Source organism: Lutjanus erythropterus, chromosome 3, assembly GCF_056507025.1.
Source record: "Lutjanus erythropterus isolate fLutEry1 chromosome 3, fLutEry1.hap2, whole genome shotgun sequence".
Lineage (NCBI taxonomy): Eukaryota > Metazoa > Chordata > Actinopteri > Lutjaniformes > Lutjanidae > Lutjanus > Lutjanus erythropterus.
In genome coordinates this window covers 18,646,061-18,659,852 of record NC_139319.1, presented here as the reverse complement: position 1 = coordinate 18,659,852, position 13,792 = coordinate 18,646,061, and the positions used below count along the sequence as shown (strand labels likewise).

Below are 13,792 nucleotides of genomic sequence, written 5' to 3'. Positions count from 1 at the left end.
AGTGTATCACTGAAACAGTTTTCTCCATGATTGTGATGATTTGCCTGTTTAATATTCACAACAGATTTCGATCTTGGACTCAGAATCAGTGAGGACTTCTCAGTGTAACAACTCATGAAGAGTGAATTTACACTATTTTTCACAGGCTGGCCAGCATACTGTAGACTGTCACACATTTTCTCTCTCTCTCTCTCTCTCACACACACACACTGTGCTGTAAATAGTCTACTAGAAGCCACCAAACACACTGTATTTACAGGAAGTGAGAAAAGCAGCAGCTGATGAACACTTGGCATTGGGAAACTGAATTTTGCTGATATTCGATATGGCAATATTTTCCAACTAATTTTGCCTATATTTGCTCATATTTTTCCCACCTTACTGCCAAGAACATTATGTCTCTCCTTTTGAGGAACTAAAATATCGTTAAGCCTACTCGTATTGTGTTAGCCGCCTGGCAGATTCAGACATAAAATTCAATGCTTTTTTAAAATGTACACTTTCACTGGGAAAAGTAAGAAAACTACTGCTGACGGGTTTGTTGTAATGAGTGGGAGCTACGGTAACCACAAAACAAAATGTAAAATTAGAGACTGTGTTTGGTTTGTCTATGCAACACGGCCACAGACATATAATAGAACCTAGTCTGGGAATTACTGCTGAGCTTTGCTTTCAAATTTTCCCAACTGTGGCCAGTCGCAGAATTGTAGCGAAAAATTCCCCAGGATCCCAATTATTTAAGAAAAGAGACATCTGCAAAGTGCAAACATGGTCAATTATAACTCTATTATGAATTTTCGATGCATTGAGATACTATATTTGCAAAACTTTCCCAGAGAAAAGCGATTTAAGACTCTGATATCACAGTGTAAAGTAAACCTGGAAGCTAGAAAACTTGTGTCAGGTGGACAATTCTCATTGGTGATTAAATATTGATGAAAACACATTTATCATTATTTGATATATTCTGCCAATACATCACTTTAAATCTTACATACTGGACCTTTAAATTGCAATTGTAGTATTTAAGGAATGTGATGTGGCTCCTTGTCACATGGTCGATGCCAAGCATTCATTGAAATTGCAACTTTGCTGTAAGACACTATTTTGGACACTTAAAAAACATCTTATCAGCCTGTCATGTCTTTTGAAATGTTCATTTTTGGCTGACACAATATTTCACTTAAAAGCCCTTACTGACCAATACTGATAATGTGATGATATTATTGTGCACCACTAGCTCATTCTATGCTGGATTTGTAAAATGAGTCTGAAAATCTAGCTCAGATTTATTGGTGTACTGTGTAATGAAGCTATGTGCCCAAATATCAAAGCAAAACCTTGTTCTATTTTTGGGCAGATCCCCTAAAAACATATGTGGAAAGACACCAATTACTGTGTTATTTTTTGCTGACTCTGCCTTGTGCACCATCAGCCTCTTTTGGTCGTCCTGTCCACACTTAAAACCTGCTCAGCTCTGCAGGCTTTTCCCCTTCCAGGCCCTCCATCTGCCCCGATTTTTGTGATTCCATGTCCTGTTTACTGCAATGCAAGAGTCACAGAGACAGAAATGGCAGACTTAGAATATTTGTTTTGCCATTTGATCCAAGCAAATGCGTAATATTACGTGTTATTTGCACCGGTCTCACAAATTTTCAGAAAGAGGATGAAGGCATGTCACCATCTTTGTCCTGTGTGGCATGTTATGGTAATTGTGGCATATTTATGCATTTGGTATTTCACTTGGACTCCAAATCACAATATAAAACGGTATTCTGCTCTGTTGTTTGACATTTAAGTGAGAAGAAAAAAAAAAACAGGCAGGGTTTAGTCCCCACAGTGCTGCATGATTATGAAACCAGTGCAGTCATGTGATGTCTTCTCTCATCATCATCATGACAAGTTGGAAGTCTGACCTTCCGCCAGCACACAGTTTGCCATGCAGGGATTGAAGATTGCAATACAGCAGCAGTGCACTTGAGGGTACACTAGGGGCGGAGTTTGACCTCTCAAGTCTCGAAACATCACTAATCCGCGTCGGACATTCTGGCACAGGCCATCACTGGCCCCGTTTGTGCAGAAAAAGGGACGAATTTTTTCACCGGAACAACACTGTCCCGACCGCGCGTGTGAGGCATCATACAGAGGCTCGGGCTGCCGCCTGTGTGCGTGTCGGAGGGATTGGGGGGAAATGCTGCACTATGACAGATAGTGCGTTACATGCGTCTGGACATATCTGCAGTCATTTCTTGGCAGTTTGATTCGCGGGATCCGGAGGGGAGAGAAGTCTGGGGATTTGCGCGTTGACAGCTGGACCGCCCTGCGTGCGCCTTCGTTGGACGGCGAGCGACCAAGTCTCCGCTTCCCTTTAAGGTGAGTCGGCAGAGCACTTGTTTTCTCCACGCCTGAATGCAAGTTGCGGCATATTTGTGCTACTGTAGCTGACCGGGCGCTGTTCCCATGTACAGTCCGCTGCTGGGAAGCTGCTGCAGCGCCGGCAAGCGTGTCTCCGCCGTGGGAGCGCGCTCGTCGAGGCTTTTGGATGGGATTTTTAACGCAGGAAAACACAGGATGGTCATAAAATCCCGTTCACTGTAGGATTAATATCCTCTTTATGAACCCTGCTGCAAAGATGGGCGCTTATGTCAGACGGTATAGGCCCATGCAGGCATCACATGGTGTCAGAGAGGTTGGTGCAGAACCACATGTTGGCGAAATGTAGGATTTAAATATGAATTTACATGATGAAGACGTTAAGATATTTATGAAACAGGACGTTTTGTGAAAAAATGACTTTCATGTGAAATTAAAGGTCTGTAATCACTCATTTAAAAAAAAAAACTTATTATAAATTCAGGTATTTTGTCAACCCTGTGACAAAATTAAACATACTATATCCCTGTAAAAGTCTGATATCCTGCTGAAAAATTCAGTTTTCTCGTCTAATCATAATCGAAAATACGGATTTACTTTTCCTAAATGTAAACATGACGAATGTAAACAAACCAGAGAAGCAGCAGATTAAGTCAAAATGAATTTGTTGTCGTCTAATATGAGACCTTGTTGCACTTGTCAGCATGTTTGACAGAACTAAAAGACTTCAGTTCTGTGTTTATATTTTATTTTACCTATTTATGTTTTTTATTGGTGGTGGGTGAGCCTCTTGTTTACAATTGTATCAAAGATTATAGCTTGAAAATTAATGTTATTCAGTTTTTAAAAAGGCTGGCTGATTTTTATGTTGTTTATTAGCTCTCTAATGCAGCTATTATTATGGTTATATGAAATTATAATATCCATAATAAAATAAAGCATTCCAGAGCAAAGCAGAGCAAATTTAAGCAATACAGTACCATTTTAGGTTTTGTTATAAAATAAATCTATATATAAAAATGATTACAATGTTTTAGAGTTGATTGTCAGCATGCCTCTTGTGTTATTATTCTGTTATTCTGTCTCTTTGTGCCATATACTATATTTAATGGCTTTTTCTGCATCAGTGTCTGCATCAGTGATGAAGCAATGGAAAGTACAAATAAAAACATTTAAATGTATCTGAACATCAATAATTTGTGTGTTGAATTAAAATTCTGTTTTCCAGACCAAAAGTTAATCAGGTTGTCTATGAACAGGCAGTGTCTAAAAATAATAAAAACATTTAAGATGTTGCCATGTACTTGCATCAGCCAGTATAATGGTCACAAAGCAGACTGTGAAGGCTGCAAATTAGAGGTCGACTGATTATTCAGCATAAATAGGACGTTTTACAAAGCACTGCTATCTGTGTAAAGTGGCTCCAACAGTGACCAATAACAGCACAGCCTCCACCAGTCACATGGGGGCGTACATCACTGTTTTAGATAAAGGCTCCATACATGAAAATAATATTTTTTTAAAAAAATTGCTCCGACCTTTTTTTTTTCTTTTTTCTTTTTACAGTTAATCCAAATTTATTTGTTAATCACTTTGACTTAGATGTTCAGTTCAACGGTTATCCAGTTTCTTAATTCAAAGATTGTTCACTTCAAATAGTGTCATATTTTGTGTCACAGAACCAAAGGTTCAGGTCTTATGATGTGTCTGAACAAGTAAAAAGATACAACAGTAGGGCATCAACTAACGGTTATTTTCATTGTCGATTAATCTTTTGATTATTTTCTTAAGTAATCGATTAGTTGTTTAAATGTTAAAATGTCAGAAAATGGTGAAAAACGTGGATCCTGACATGTCCTCTTTTGTGCACAATCCAAAGCTATTTAGTTTACAGTCATAAAGGAGTAAAGAAAACAGAAAATATTCACATTTAAAAAGCTGGAATCAGAGAACTCTGACTTTTAAAAAACATCACCCAAAACAAATCAAAATATTATCAAAATAGTTGGCGACTGATTTAATAGCTTAATTTTGTATTGTTCCTGTTTGGCCTTCTGATGTGATTTTGCCTCTGCAGTATCCTGCTCTTTTGCTTTGTCTGTCAAAGCACTCTGCAAACTCTTTTAAAGGTGCTATATAAATAAAGTTAATATTATTATTTATCATTAACTAATCAATTAACTGTTCTAAGAGAATGAACACCAGGATTTTAATTTTACTTGAATATTTATCTGCAATATTTAGCAGTTCTTTTCAGAAGTGCATAGTCAAATGAGGAAAAGCTTTGCTCTGGATTTGTGTTTGTATGTGCTTTCGTCCATGTTAGGAGGCAGGAAATGGCTACTTCACTAGTTTTTAAGCATTAATTAGCTGCTCTTCAGCCTTCCTCAGCTGCACTGTGGACTTGTACATTTATGGTTTTCCTCTGCCTTTCCATCTGACCTCAGATATTATCCAGTCGCCATTCAATGTCCAGTAGCACATGGCTGAGGCTGCCCTGCGGCTGATCCTAACAATGCTTTCAACTAACCGCTCCGGAGGTGCGTGGGGATGAAATGGATGGAGCCCATGGCCAGACCAACGCACCAGCTCCCACCTCCCAGCATGTCCAGCCGCAGCAAGTCTCCCCCCAACTCTGGAGAAGGTAGATGACATGATTCATCTGGCATCCAACCAAATCAGTCATTTGGATTAGTGATGTAATGGAAACGGTGTCCAAGATGAACTGAATTTTCATCCAGGGTTGTTTATTATGCCTCCATAGTGCCATGCAATAATAGTCACATTCTGAATCATTAGTTTACTAGTACAGACTTTCATGTTTTCTGTGTTTTGAGTGGGTAGCCTAGACAAATTGTTTTTAAATTTTTAATGAAACATCATTTAATTGGGATAAAAATCTCCACAAACTTTATAATAATATAATGACGTTTCTAAGGCTACACATGTGGTGTAAACTGCTTTAAAAGAAGACACAGACGGGCGCCGTCTCAGTGAAATCCCAAACAGAAGAAAGTGTACGTGTTCACACTGGATGATTTTCTTTATCAGTTGCAGGCTCTAACTCCATGGCATGGGTGAAGATGTTTAAAAAACCTGGAGGAGGCCTGAAGAAATCCTACCAGCCTGGGAGCATGCTGTCTCTCGCACTCACCAAAGGCCTGCTGAACGAACCCGGGCAAAACAGCTGCTTCTTAAACAGCGCTGTTCAGGTGAGAGCCATTTTCTACCAGCTCTAAATTACTGAAAAAATACTTAATTTATCCATATGTACATTTCTGCTCTCTTGTCTAATTTAGTTTTAAAACACTACACTGTAAAAATAAATCGACCAACTCAGGAAACCTTAAAACTACCACAACCTATCTCTTTCTTTTGGTGAACATTTTAAAGTAGTGGACATTGGTTTTAAACCAAATTCGAAATATTGTCATTTAAGTTTTTGTAGGTTTCATGATATTGGGTTTGACTGTTATTTTACCTCACAGAACACGGTACTTGTTGTTCTACTGCTGCCTCAATCCACAGCAAGTAATGTTAGTTTGAACTTCCATGTTAGAAGACAAAAGTTGCACAATTACACAAAACCCAGTTTGATTCCAGCCCATGGCTTTTTGCTGCATGTCGTCCCCCTCTCTTCCCACTTTACTATCGTATCTTCAGCTCTTCTAAAGGCAAATAAGCCCCAAAAAACATTTTGCAGCAGGTCACTGCTTAGGTACAGTGTTATGTACTAGTTTTGATGTAAGCAAGCAAAACGAGCTGTTTTTTTAATCTGGGTTTTCTAATGTTAATACATTTTTATACTGACCTAGATTTCTGTGGATGCTTAATAAGGGTGTGACAAATTGTATCATTCACAAAAAAAATGTTTGTTTTGTTTTTTATTGATGTTAAAAAAAGAAATCCTATTGCGATAACGGCAGTATTACAATACTATAAATTCATATTGTGATAATGGCAGTATTACAGTGCAGGAGCTACTTCAGAAGTGTGGAAGTGGTTTGGTTGCAAAAGATCAGATGTACAATAAACCACTCCAATCTGTGAGAAGTGTGAGTAGACTAACGGTGAAAGTAGGCAACACAACACACTCAACTTTGATAAAATTTAGGCCAAATTTCCAGAGGCTTTAAGGAAACATATGACCATTATTTGGGCAGCAGAAACATCAATATGGGTAGAATCCCTTTTTTGGCCACATGCCAACATTCACTTGTGTTTTCTAAAATAATTTTGTCGGTCCACTCCTGCATAAAATATATGCATGTAGCCTTTTAGCTTGTTTGTTTGTTGTAAAGCAGTTTTTACTGGCTCGATGTGTGTGAGCTGTGCATGTTGTTTTTATTTGTGGTTTAGCGAGAGATGCTGGGACTCAGCAAACCAAAATAATGAGCTGAAAATGACTAAAAGCTGTGAAAAGCTGCAGTGTTGAGTGTTAATTCTGGGTGGATTTGGCAGCACTAGCATCCCTTTTTATATTACACAAAGACATTTAATTTAACCTATTGTTTATAAGATCTCTCAAATTAAAAATTAAATCGGTACCAGTTCATGTCAGTATTTTTGATAAAGGTGCTGTTGTTAAACCTTCACAGGTGCTTTGGCAGCTGGATATTTTCAGGAGAAGTTTGAGGCAGCTCTCAGGACACTTCTGTCTTGGTGATGCCTGCATTTTCTGCGCTTTGAAGGTTTGTTGAGCTAAACCTTGCATTATTTCTAGTATTGCTGAATATTTCAAATTTCATCAGTCAGTTTCTCTATGATACTATATTTGATACAATTTCATGCTATAAATGGTCATAAAATATAATTTGGTCAGGAAAAAACATTTGCTAAAATGCTGTTCATTTTCAGGAGAGGGACTAATTGTCGTTTTTCTTTTTCAGAGTATATTCAGCCAGTTTCAGCAGAGCAGAGAGCGTGTGCTCCCCTCTGACAGCCTGCGCAACGCCCTAGCTGAAACTTTTAAGGATGAGCAACGCTTCCAACTTGGCCTGATGGATGATGCTGCTGAGTGCTTTGTACGTTGACACTGTGCCTTTGGCTTTTAATCAAAGTAATATTCAGTGGAAGACCTCTCCACAGTAACTGTGTATTAAATAATGTTATGGTGCTTCCTCCTCTGTGACACTGAAGGTAAAAAGAAGCAGAGGCCACTGACAAAATGCCTTGGCTCTGTGTAATCGCCGGTTTTATCTACTGTATGTAAATTATGGATTTTGGCCTCCTGCTTTTTAGCATATTTAAGCCCTGTTAGGATTGTATTTTGGATTTAGTAGATTGAGCTTGCCCTTTGGCTGAGTTTTATGTGTTTGATCTTTGTATGTGTAGTGCCTAGATAATCTAAAATTCCTTCACTTGTATAGTTGTTTATGTTGTGTAGCTTGAACTCCTGGGGAAAAAGGTGGGGACTTCAATTAAGTCTTAAATCTTTATAATTTTAATTTTAAATTGAATGTTGTTAGTTGTTGTGTGATCACTGTTGTTACAGAATGAGCTAGTACTGTAGATATTTAAAGTGAGTTTAGACTGACAAAATCCTTCAATTTCTGTGTTTCTATCTGTGCAATAGTGGTATGTAGTTTGTGTGTTTGCATGTATTTAATGCTGGCACTGTATCTGCTCTTATTTTCTTAAATCAGGAGAACATCCTGGAGAGAATTCATTTACACATAGTTTCAGATGCTGCGACTGATGCGTGTTCATCCAAATCCTGCATCACCCATCAGAAGTTTGCAATGATGCTCTATGAACAGGTAACAAAGTTTTTATTTATTTATCATTTAATCTACTTAAAGATTTTGTAAAACAATGCAGAAAGAGTTATTACAATATAGAATTACTTACTGTTCGGGTTGAAGTTCATGCCTGGTCCAGACACACATGCACAGCTAATTTACAAAAATATACAAATAAAATGTTATCTGTAAAATAATGTGCAGATTTTTGTTTGCAGTTTGTGTGTCGCTGCTGTGGTGCATCTTCAGACCCACACCCATTCACAGAATTCGTACATTATGTCTCAACCACTGCTTTATGGTGAGTACTTGATTTCCTGCCATGGTTTTAAAAATGGGATACAAAAATCAGGGCAGAGTGCTAATCCCGATTTAAATGTCAAAGTATTAAATAAGGTTACTCGAAAAATTATTTGATTGCGATTTTATTCCGTTTCCTTCCTGTTCTATAAACAGCCACAGCTTGAGTTGAAATATTGTGTGTAGAGTTTTCAACATTTTTTGTTGTGCTACATACAATATGAACTTTAATAATCCTAAAACTGACCATGGCAAGGGAAGTGTATCTTTTTGGCACCTGATCAGCAGCATTGCTCACAAAAAAACATTATCATTGACCAAATTTGTTATGGTGACATATTTTGTCTCATATTTTACCATTAATTACTTGTACAGCTGGATTTTATGGATTTAATCATGACATCATATCACTTGAGCAGCACCAAACACCTAAACAACAAGTGGTCTAATTTTTCTGAATTTTAAGGTCAAATATGAGGCTACAAGTGTTGCTGTGCATGCTCCGATCTTTTTTTCTGCATGAATGGTAGTTTGAATCCTGTCAAAACAAGGAGTACACAAATAAGAATAATCTGCACTTTGTAAAAAGTAACAGTAATTTATGTATTCAATATTTTATGTAGCTGTTTTTGAGCTAATTGAATTCAATATTATAGATGTGGCAAGATATTAGATTTGCATCATTTCTAAATAATAGCACAATCAATATAGAATTTAATTGTGAAATATATAATTATAGTACAGTATTTAAAAACATTTTTCATGTCCTGACATGAGGGAATATGAATATTAGAAACACATTTCATTATAATGTAGTTAGGGCTGCAACTAACGATTATTTTTCATAGTTGTTTTTTTTGTTGTTTGTTTGTTTGTTTGATTAATTGATTAGTTGTTCAGTCTATAAAATTAAATGAAAAATGTCAATCAGTGTTTCCCAAACCTCAAGGTGAGGTCCTCCAACGTCTTGTTTTGTCCACAACCCAAAGATATTCTATTTACTGTCACAGAGGAGTGAAGAAACCAAAAAATATTCACATTTAAGAAGCTGGAATCTATTTGAAGAGGAGAAAAAATAAAAAATAATAATTGGCAGAATATATAACATGCTGCTGCTGGAACAATCCAAACAGTATTCACTATAAAAGTTAGACGATAAATGGATCAAAGATCTCCATTTTAAAGAAGCTGACACAAAATGGAAGAAACATTTATACATTTATGAAAATGTACAGCAAATACAGTACAAATTAATGACAAGAATATGTTACATGAGATATAAAACTCTTAAGTTTCATCTAGATTCCTCTGATCAATATGTGAAGTCTGGCTCTCATGACTCCCTTATGCACTCCTCCTTCTGGTCTTGTACAAAAGTGAGCAGCAAAAGTGTGGAATGAAATCCAAGAATGGATATCGATTACGTCCAAAACAAAATTTAATTTCTCAGCTCAACTGTGTATTCTTCAGAATGCTAAAAAAACAAGATACCCTTTGGGATGGGAGATTATGTTCTCCTCCCTTGTTTATAAGAAGCTAATTTTAAAACGGTGGGAAAAAACAGACGCTCGTATTCTACAGATGTGGAAAGACTTGGTGTGCTACTATTTGTCCGTAGAAAAGACAAATGAACAGTTTTAATAAGGTTTGGAAGTACATATACTTGTGGTGTTTTATAAGACTTGAAAAATTATAACTTGTGGCAAGGCTGGAAAGGGAAGAGGCAACTCTGATGGAAACAAACGACACAATTATTGTGTATGTGGGTATGTGTGTGTGTGGTAATGTGAGTTACATGTAAGAGTTTTTTATTTTATGTCTTGTGTTTGCACGTTGCTTTGCACCATCAGAGCACAGCACATACTGTGGGAAACATTCTGTGTTACAAGGTATTAAGATTGTGAGTCAAACCTCATGGTGTAAAGCATGAAATTAAATAAAGGTAATTATAAAAAGAAAGAAAAACTATAATCAGAGAATTTTGACCTTTTTTCTTAAAAATGACTCACACCGATCGATCTATTATCAAAGTAGTTGGTGATTAATTTCAAAATCGATTAATAATTGATTATTCGATTAGAATAATCATTGCAGCTCTAAATGTAGTCCAGGGAATAAAAAGGTTTTGACGATAGAATATAATCAACACGTGAAAAATCTAATATTTGGGGCTTTGACATGAAAAACGAAACATTCAATGATCTACTGTCAATTCAGTCTCTGTTTTTATTCACAGCCAACAGGTTGATCGCATGTTGGGGAAGAACGAGCGGCTCAGGTCGGACATGTTTGGAGAATTGCTGCAGGCAGCAAACAACACAGGTGACCTCCGAAGCTGCCCGGTATGTGATTTACTGTTATTGTTCATTTTAATGTGATCTGCTGTTTTGTGAGACATCTTTTCTAAGTGGTGGCTCAGTACTTTTCTCTGTTCTGCTGCTATGTCAAAACACGAGTCTGCATTCAACCATTAGTAAATGCTGATTTGTTACAGGCAGCTATTAATGAATAATTTAGCTGGGCAGTTATCATGTTTCTGTAAAATGGACACAAAAATGATTCTTGCATCTACGCAGCGTACACTCTGTGCTTTGTGCTGTGACACTGCACTTGAAGCGGCCGGAAGGAGACGGTGCCAGACAAGTGTTAGGATATAAATAGCAGTAAGGGCATATCCACTGTTTTTCTCTCATCTGTATTTGCTACCACTGTCTTCTTCTTCTTCTTCAGCGTGCACCAGTTTGGTCTGGTGAAGCTGAGTGCTCTGTTCCCTTAACCCATTCTTCTCCCAAAATCAGCAAGCTCTAATATTGACAGTGTGATACTATGTGCAGATAATACATGCTGTCTGGTTCTTTTCCGTCTTTGCAATCCTTGTTATGGCATTTTGAAGTGACAAGTTTTATTTCAGGTTTGTGTGTTTGTGTGTGTGTGTGTATGTGTGAGTGTGTGTGTGTGTGAGAGAGAGAGGGAGAGAGGGAGAGAGAGACAGAGATAAAGCTACAACCTACTACTCTGACATTTGGTGAAATCTGCTCATTTATTTATTACTCAGACTTAAAAGATTTTATCTCATTGTGCTCTATAGTGAGACTGATCCAGCAGCAGTTAGTCATTGCCAAAAGTCAAAATACACCTTCCAGCAATTCCATAACTGTGTTTCAAACAAATTGACATCTTATCGTCTTTTATATCCTGCACGTTTTAGATTTTTATTATGTGTCTGGTTCACTGGTTTCTGCCTTTTGGTGTTATTCCTGTATCTGTGTCTTTTACTGGTTGTTGTGTATAAAGTACGTATTAATGTTGGTTTTCAAAAGCACTTAACAAATCAAGTTTATTAATACTGTTATAGCTAACAAACAAGCACATACAAGAGTCTTCAGGATTTTTGTTCTGTTACAGAAGTCTGCAGTTCTGACATAATAAACTGGAATACACGGTTGTTTGTCAAGAAACAGAAATAGAAATTCTTAATATAGCTGCTCATTTAAATGTCTCATGCACTATTACTACACATCTTAAATACAGACATACGTTTTGTAAATAAAACTGAAAATGCATAAGCCTGCACAGTCTCTTTGGGGGCAAAAATATCCCAGACAAAGTTCTTGTAATAATAAAAAAAATCATTATTTTTGTCTCATAAATCCATTACTGAGAACTTCAGCACTTCATGTTTTTCTTTTATGCAGGTTGACATTATAGACATTCATATGTTTTCCTACTTATTTTCCAGAGCGACTGTGGTCAAAGTATCAAGATCCGCCGCGTGCTCATGAACTGCCCAGAGATTGTCACTATTGGTTTTGTATGGGATGCAGAGCAGTCTGATCTTACGGACGATGTCATTCGGTCACTTGGCCCACGTTTGAACCTGTGTGGGGTAAGAGCTGAAACTCATCAGATGATAAATAGACATGTATTATCTGCATCACTTTTCTATAGACAGCATAGTCAGTGCTAGAGATACGCTCTAAAAAGGACATAAATCTGTCAATGATTTGTGTACTTTAGGCACAACCTTTTAGTTATCATAGTTGTTAGCTATTTTATGACTTTTTGTCCATATACTGGTAATGGTGAAGGTCGGTGAGTTTGGACAGGGTATCAAAAACACAGACATTTTTATTCTCACAGGATTTAGCATCTGCCAAAGAGCAATATGCAGAGATCAAACTTGTCTCAATTTGCTCTCTTTCAGCTTTTCAACCGTGTTACTGATGAAAATGCCAAACGGAGTGAGCTACATCTGGTGGGGATGATCTGTTTTTCGAGTAAACATTACTCAGCCTTTGCCTATCACACCAAATCTTCAAAATGGATGTTTTTTGATGATGCTACTGTAAAGGAGGTTAGAATCTCTGCTATTAATCTGCTTTATCCCTGTTCAAAAGTCTAGTACCTGTTACTGTGTGTTACATGCTCTAATGTCACACTGTTTTTTCCACAGATTGGATCCAAATGGAAAGATGTTGCCTCTAAATGTATCAGGGGACATTTTCAGCCACTTCTTCTATTTTACACCAACCCTGAGGGATCTGCAGTGTCTAATGAAGACGCACCAAGACAGACCACCATGTGTCCTCGGTACAAAGCCCAAGTAAATGGTGATGGGACAGGTAAGACAATCCAGTTATCACTCCTGTCAGACATTCAAAAGTGTGTATTTACACATTTTCATCTGAGATAGACTGACTAGGGCTGGGCGGTATGACAAAATTTTTATATCACTTTTTTTTTTTTAAATCATATCGGTTTCACGGTATTTGACGGTATTTGTAATGAGAAAAGAATAACTGCAGTTGATTGGCTTTAAATTCCACGCTAGTCGGCACCAGAAATACTAGTCGTTTCAAATATTTATCAATATTTCATTCATGCCTGATGCCAGTTATCTGTTGCCTCTAAGAATTTTTGCAGCCGCCCGCCACTAGTCGGGGCTGTGGCTCTGTCAGACAGCAGCCCCTCTTGCCCAGAGCGTATGCTCCAATCGCCCTGGCAACCCTGGATGTTTACATCAGCAAAGTCAGACAGATGAATGTAGACTGTGACAGAATAAGCTGATATATATTCATGCGACTGAAGAAATGTACCCACATTAAGCACATACACGGACATAAACCTGCAAGCGGAGCTGCTGCTGCTGCTGCTACTAGCACTGCTAACGTCAGCCACACTGTGTGTCAGGCTGGCAGCTAACGTTAGCTCTGGGTCCTTTACACACAGCACTGTGACCCTCTTTGGTCTGAAAAGGTGAAGCGTTTGAGTGAGTTGAGTTGAGTGTGAGTTGTTGTCATGTTTTGTACATTAATGAGTAAGGCTTGTACTGCACAGTGCAATGTAGTGCGCATTTCAGCGGCATTTAGAATACGATT

At 37.6% G+C, this 13,792-nt stretch overlaps 1 protein-coding gene across 1 annotated transcript in view; it reads left to right on the top strand.

Moving 5' to 3' along the window:
• The first annotated feature begins 203 nt into the window (after positions 1-203).
• The window catches only part of usp53b (ubiquitin specific peptidase 53b), a 28,143-nt gene continuing 14,554 nt past the window's right edge, over positions 204-13,792 (top strand). The window contains exons 1-11 of the mRNA XM_084715278.1: positions 204-2,373; positions 4,821-5,017; positions 5,425-5,585; positions 6,972-7,064; positions 7,263-7,397; positions 8,019-8,132; positions 8,333-8,415; positions 10,651-10,756; positions 12,154-12,300; positions 12,619-12,768; positions 12,868-13,036. Of these exons, the coding sequence (XP_084571404.1) occupies positions 4,924-5,017; positions 5,425-5,585; positions 6,972-7,064; positions 7,263-7,397; positions 8,019-8,132; positions 8,333-8,415; positions 10,651-10,756; positions 12,154-12,300; positions 12,619-12,768; positions 12,868-13,036 (1,252 nt within the window). The 5' untranslated portion in view covers positions 204-2,373; positions 4,821-4,923. The remainder of the gene's footprint in view (positions 2,374-4,820; positions 5,018-5,424; positions 5,586-6,971; positions 7,065-7,262; positions 7,398-8,018; positions 8,133-8,332; positions 8,416-10,650; positions 10,757-12,153; positions 12,301-12,618; positions 12,769-12,867; positions 13,037-13,792) is intronic.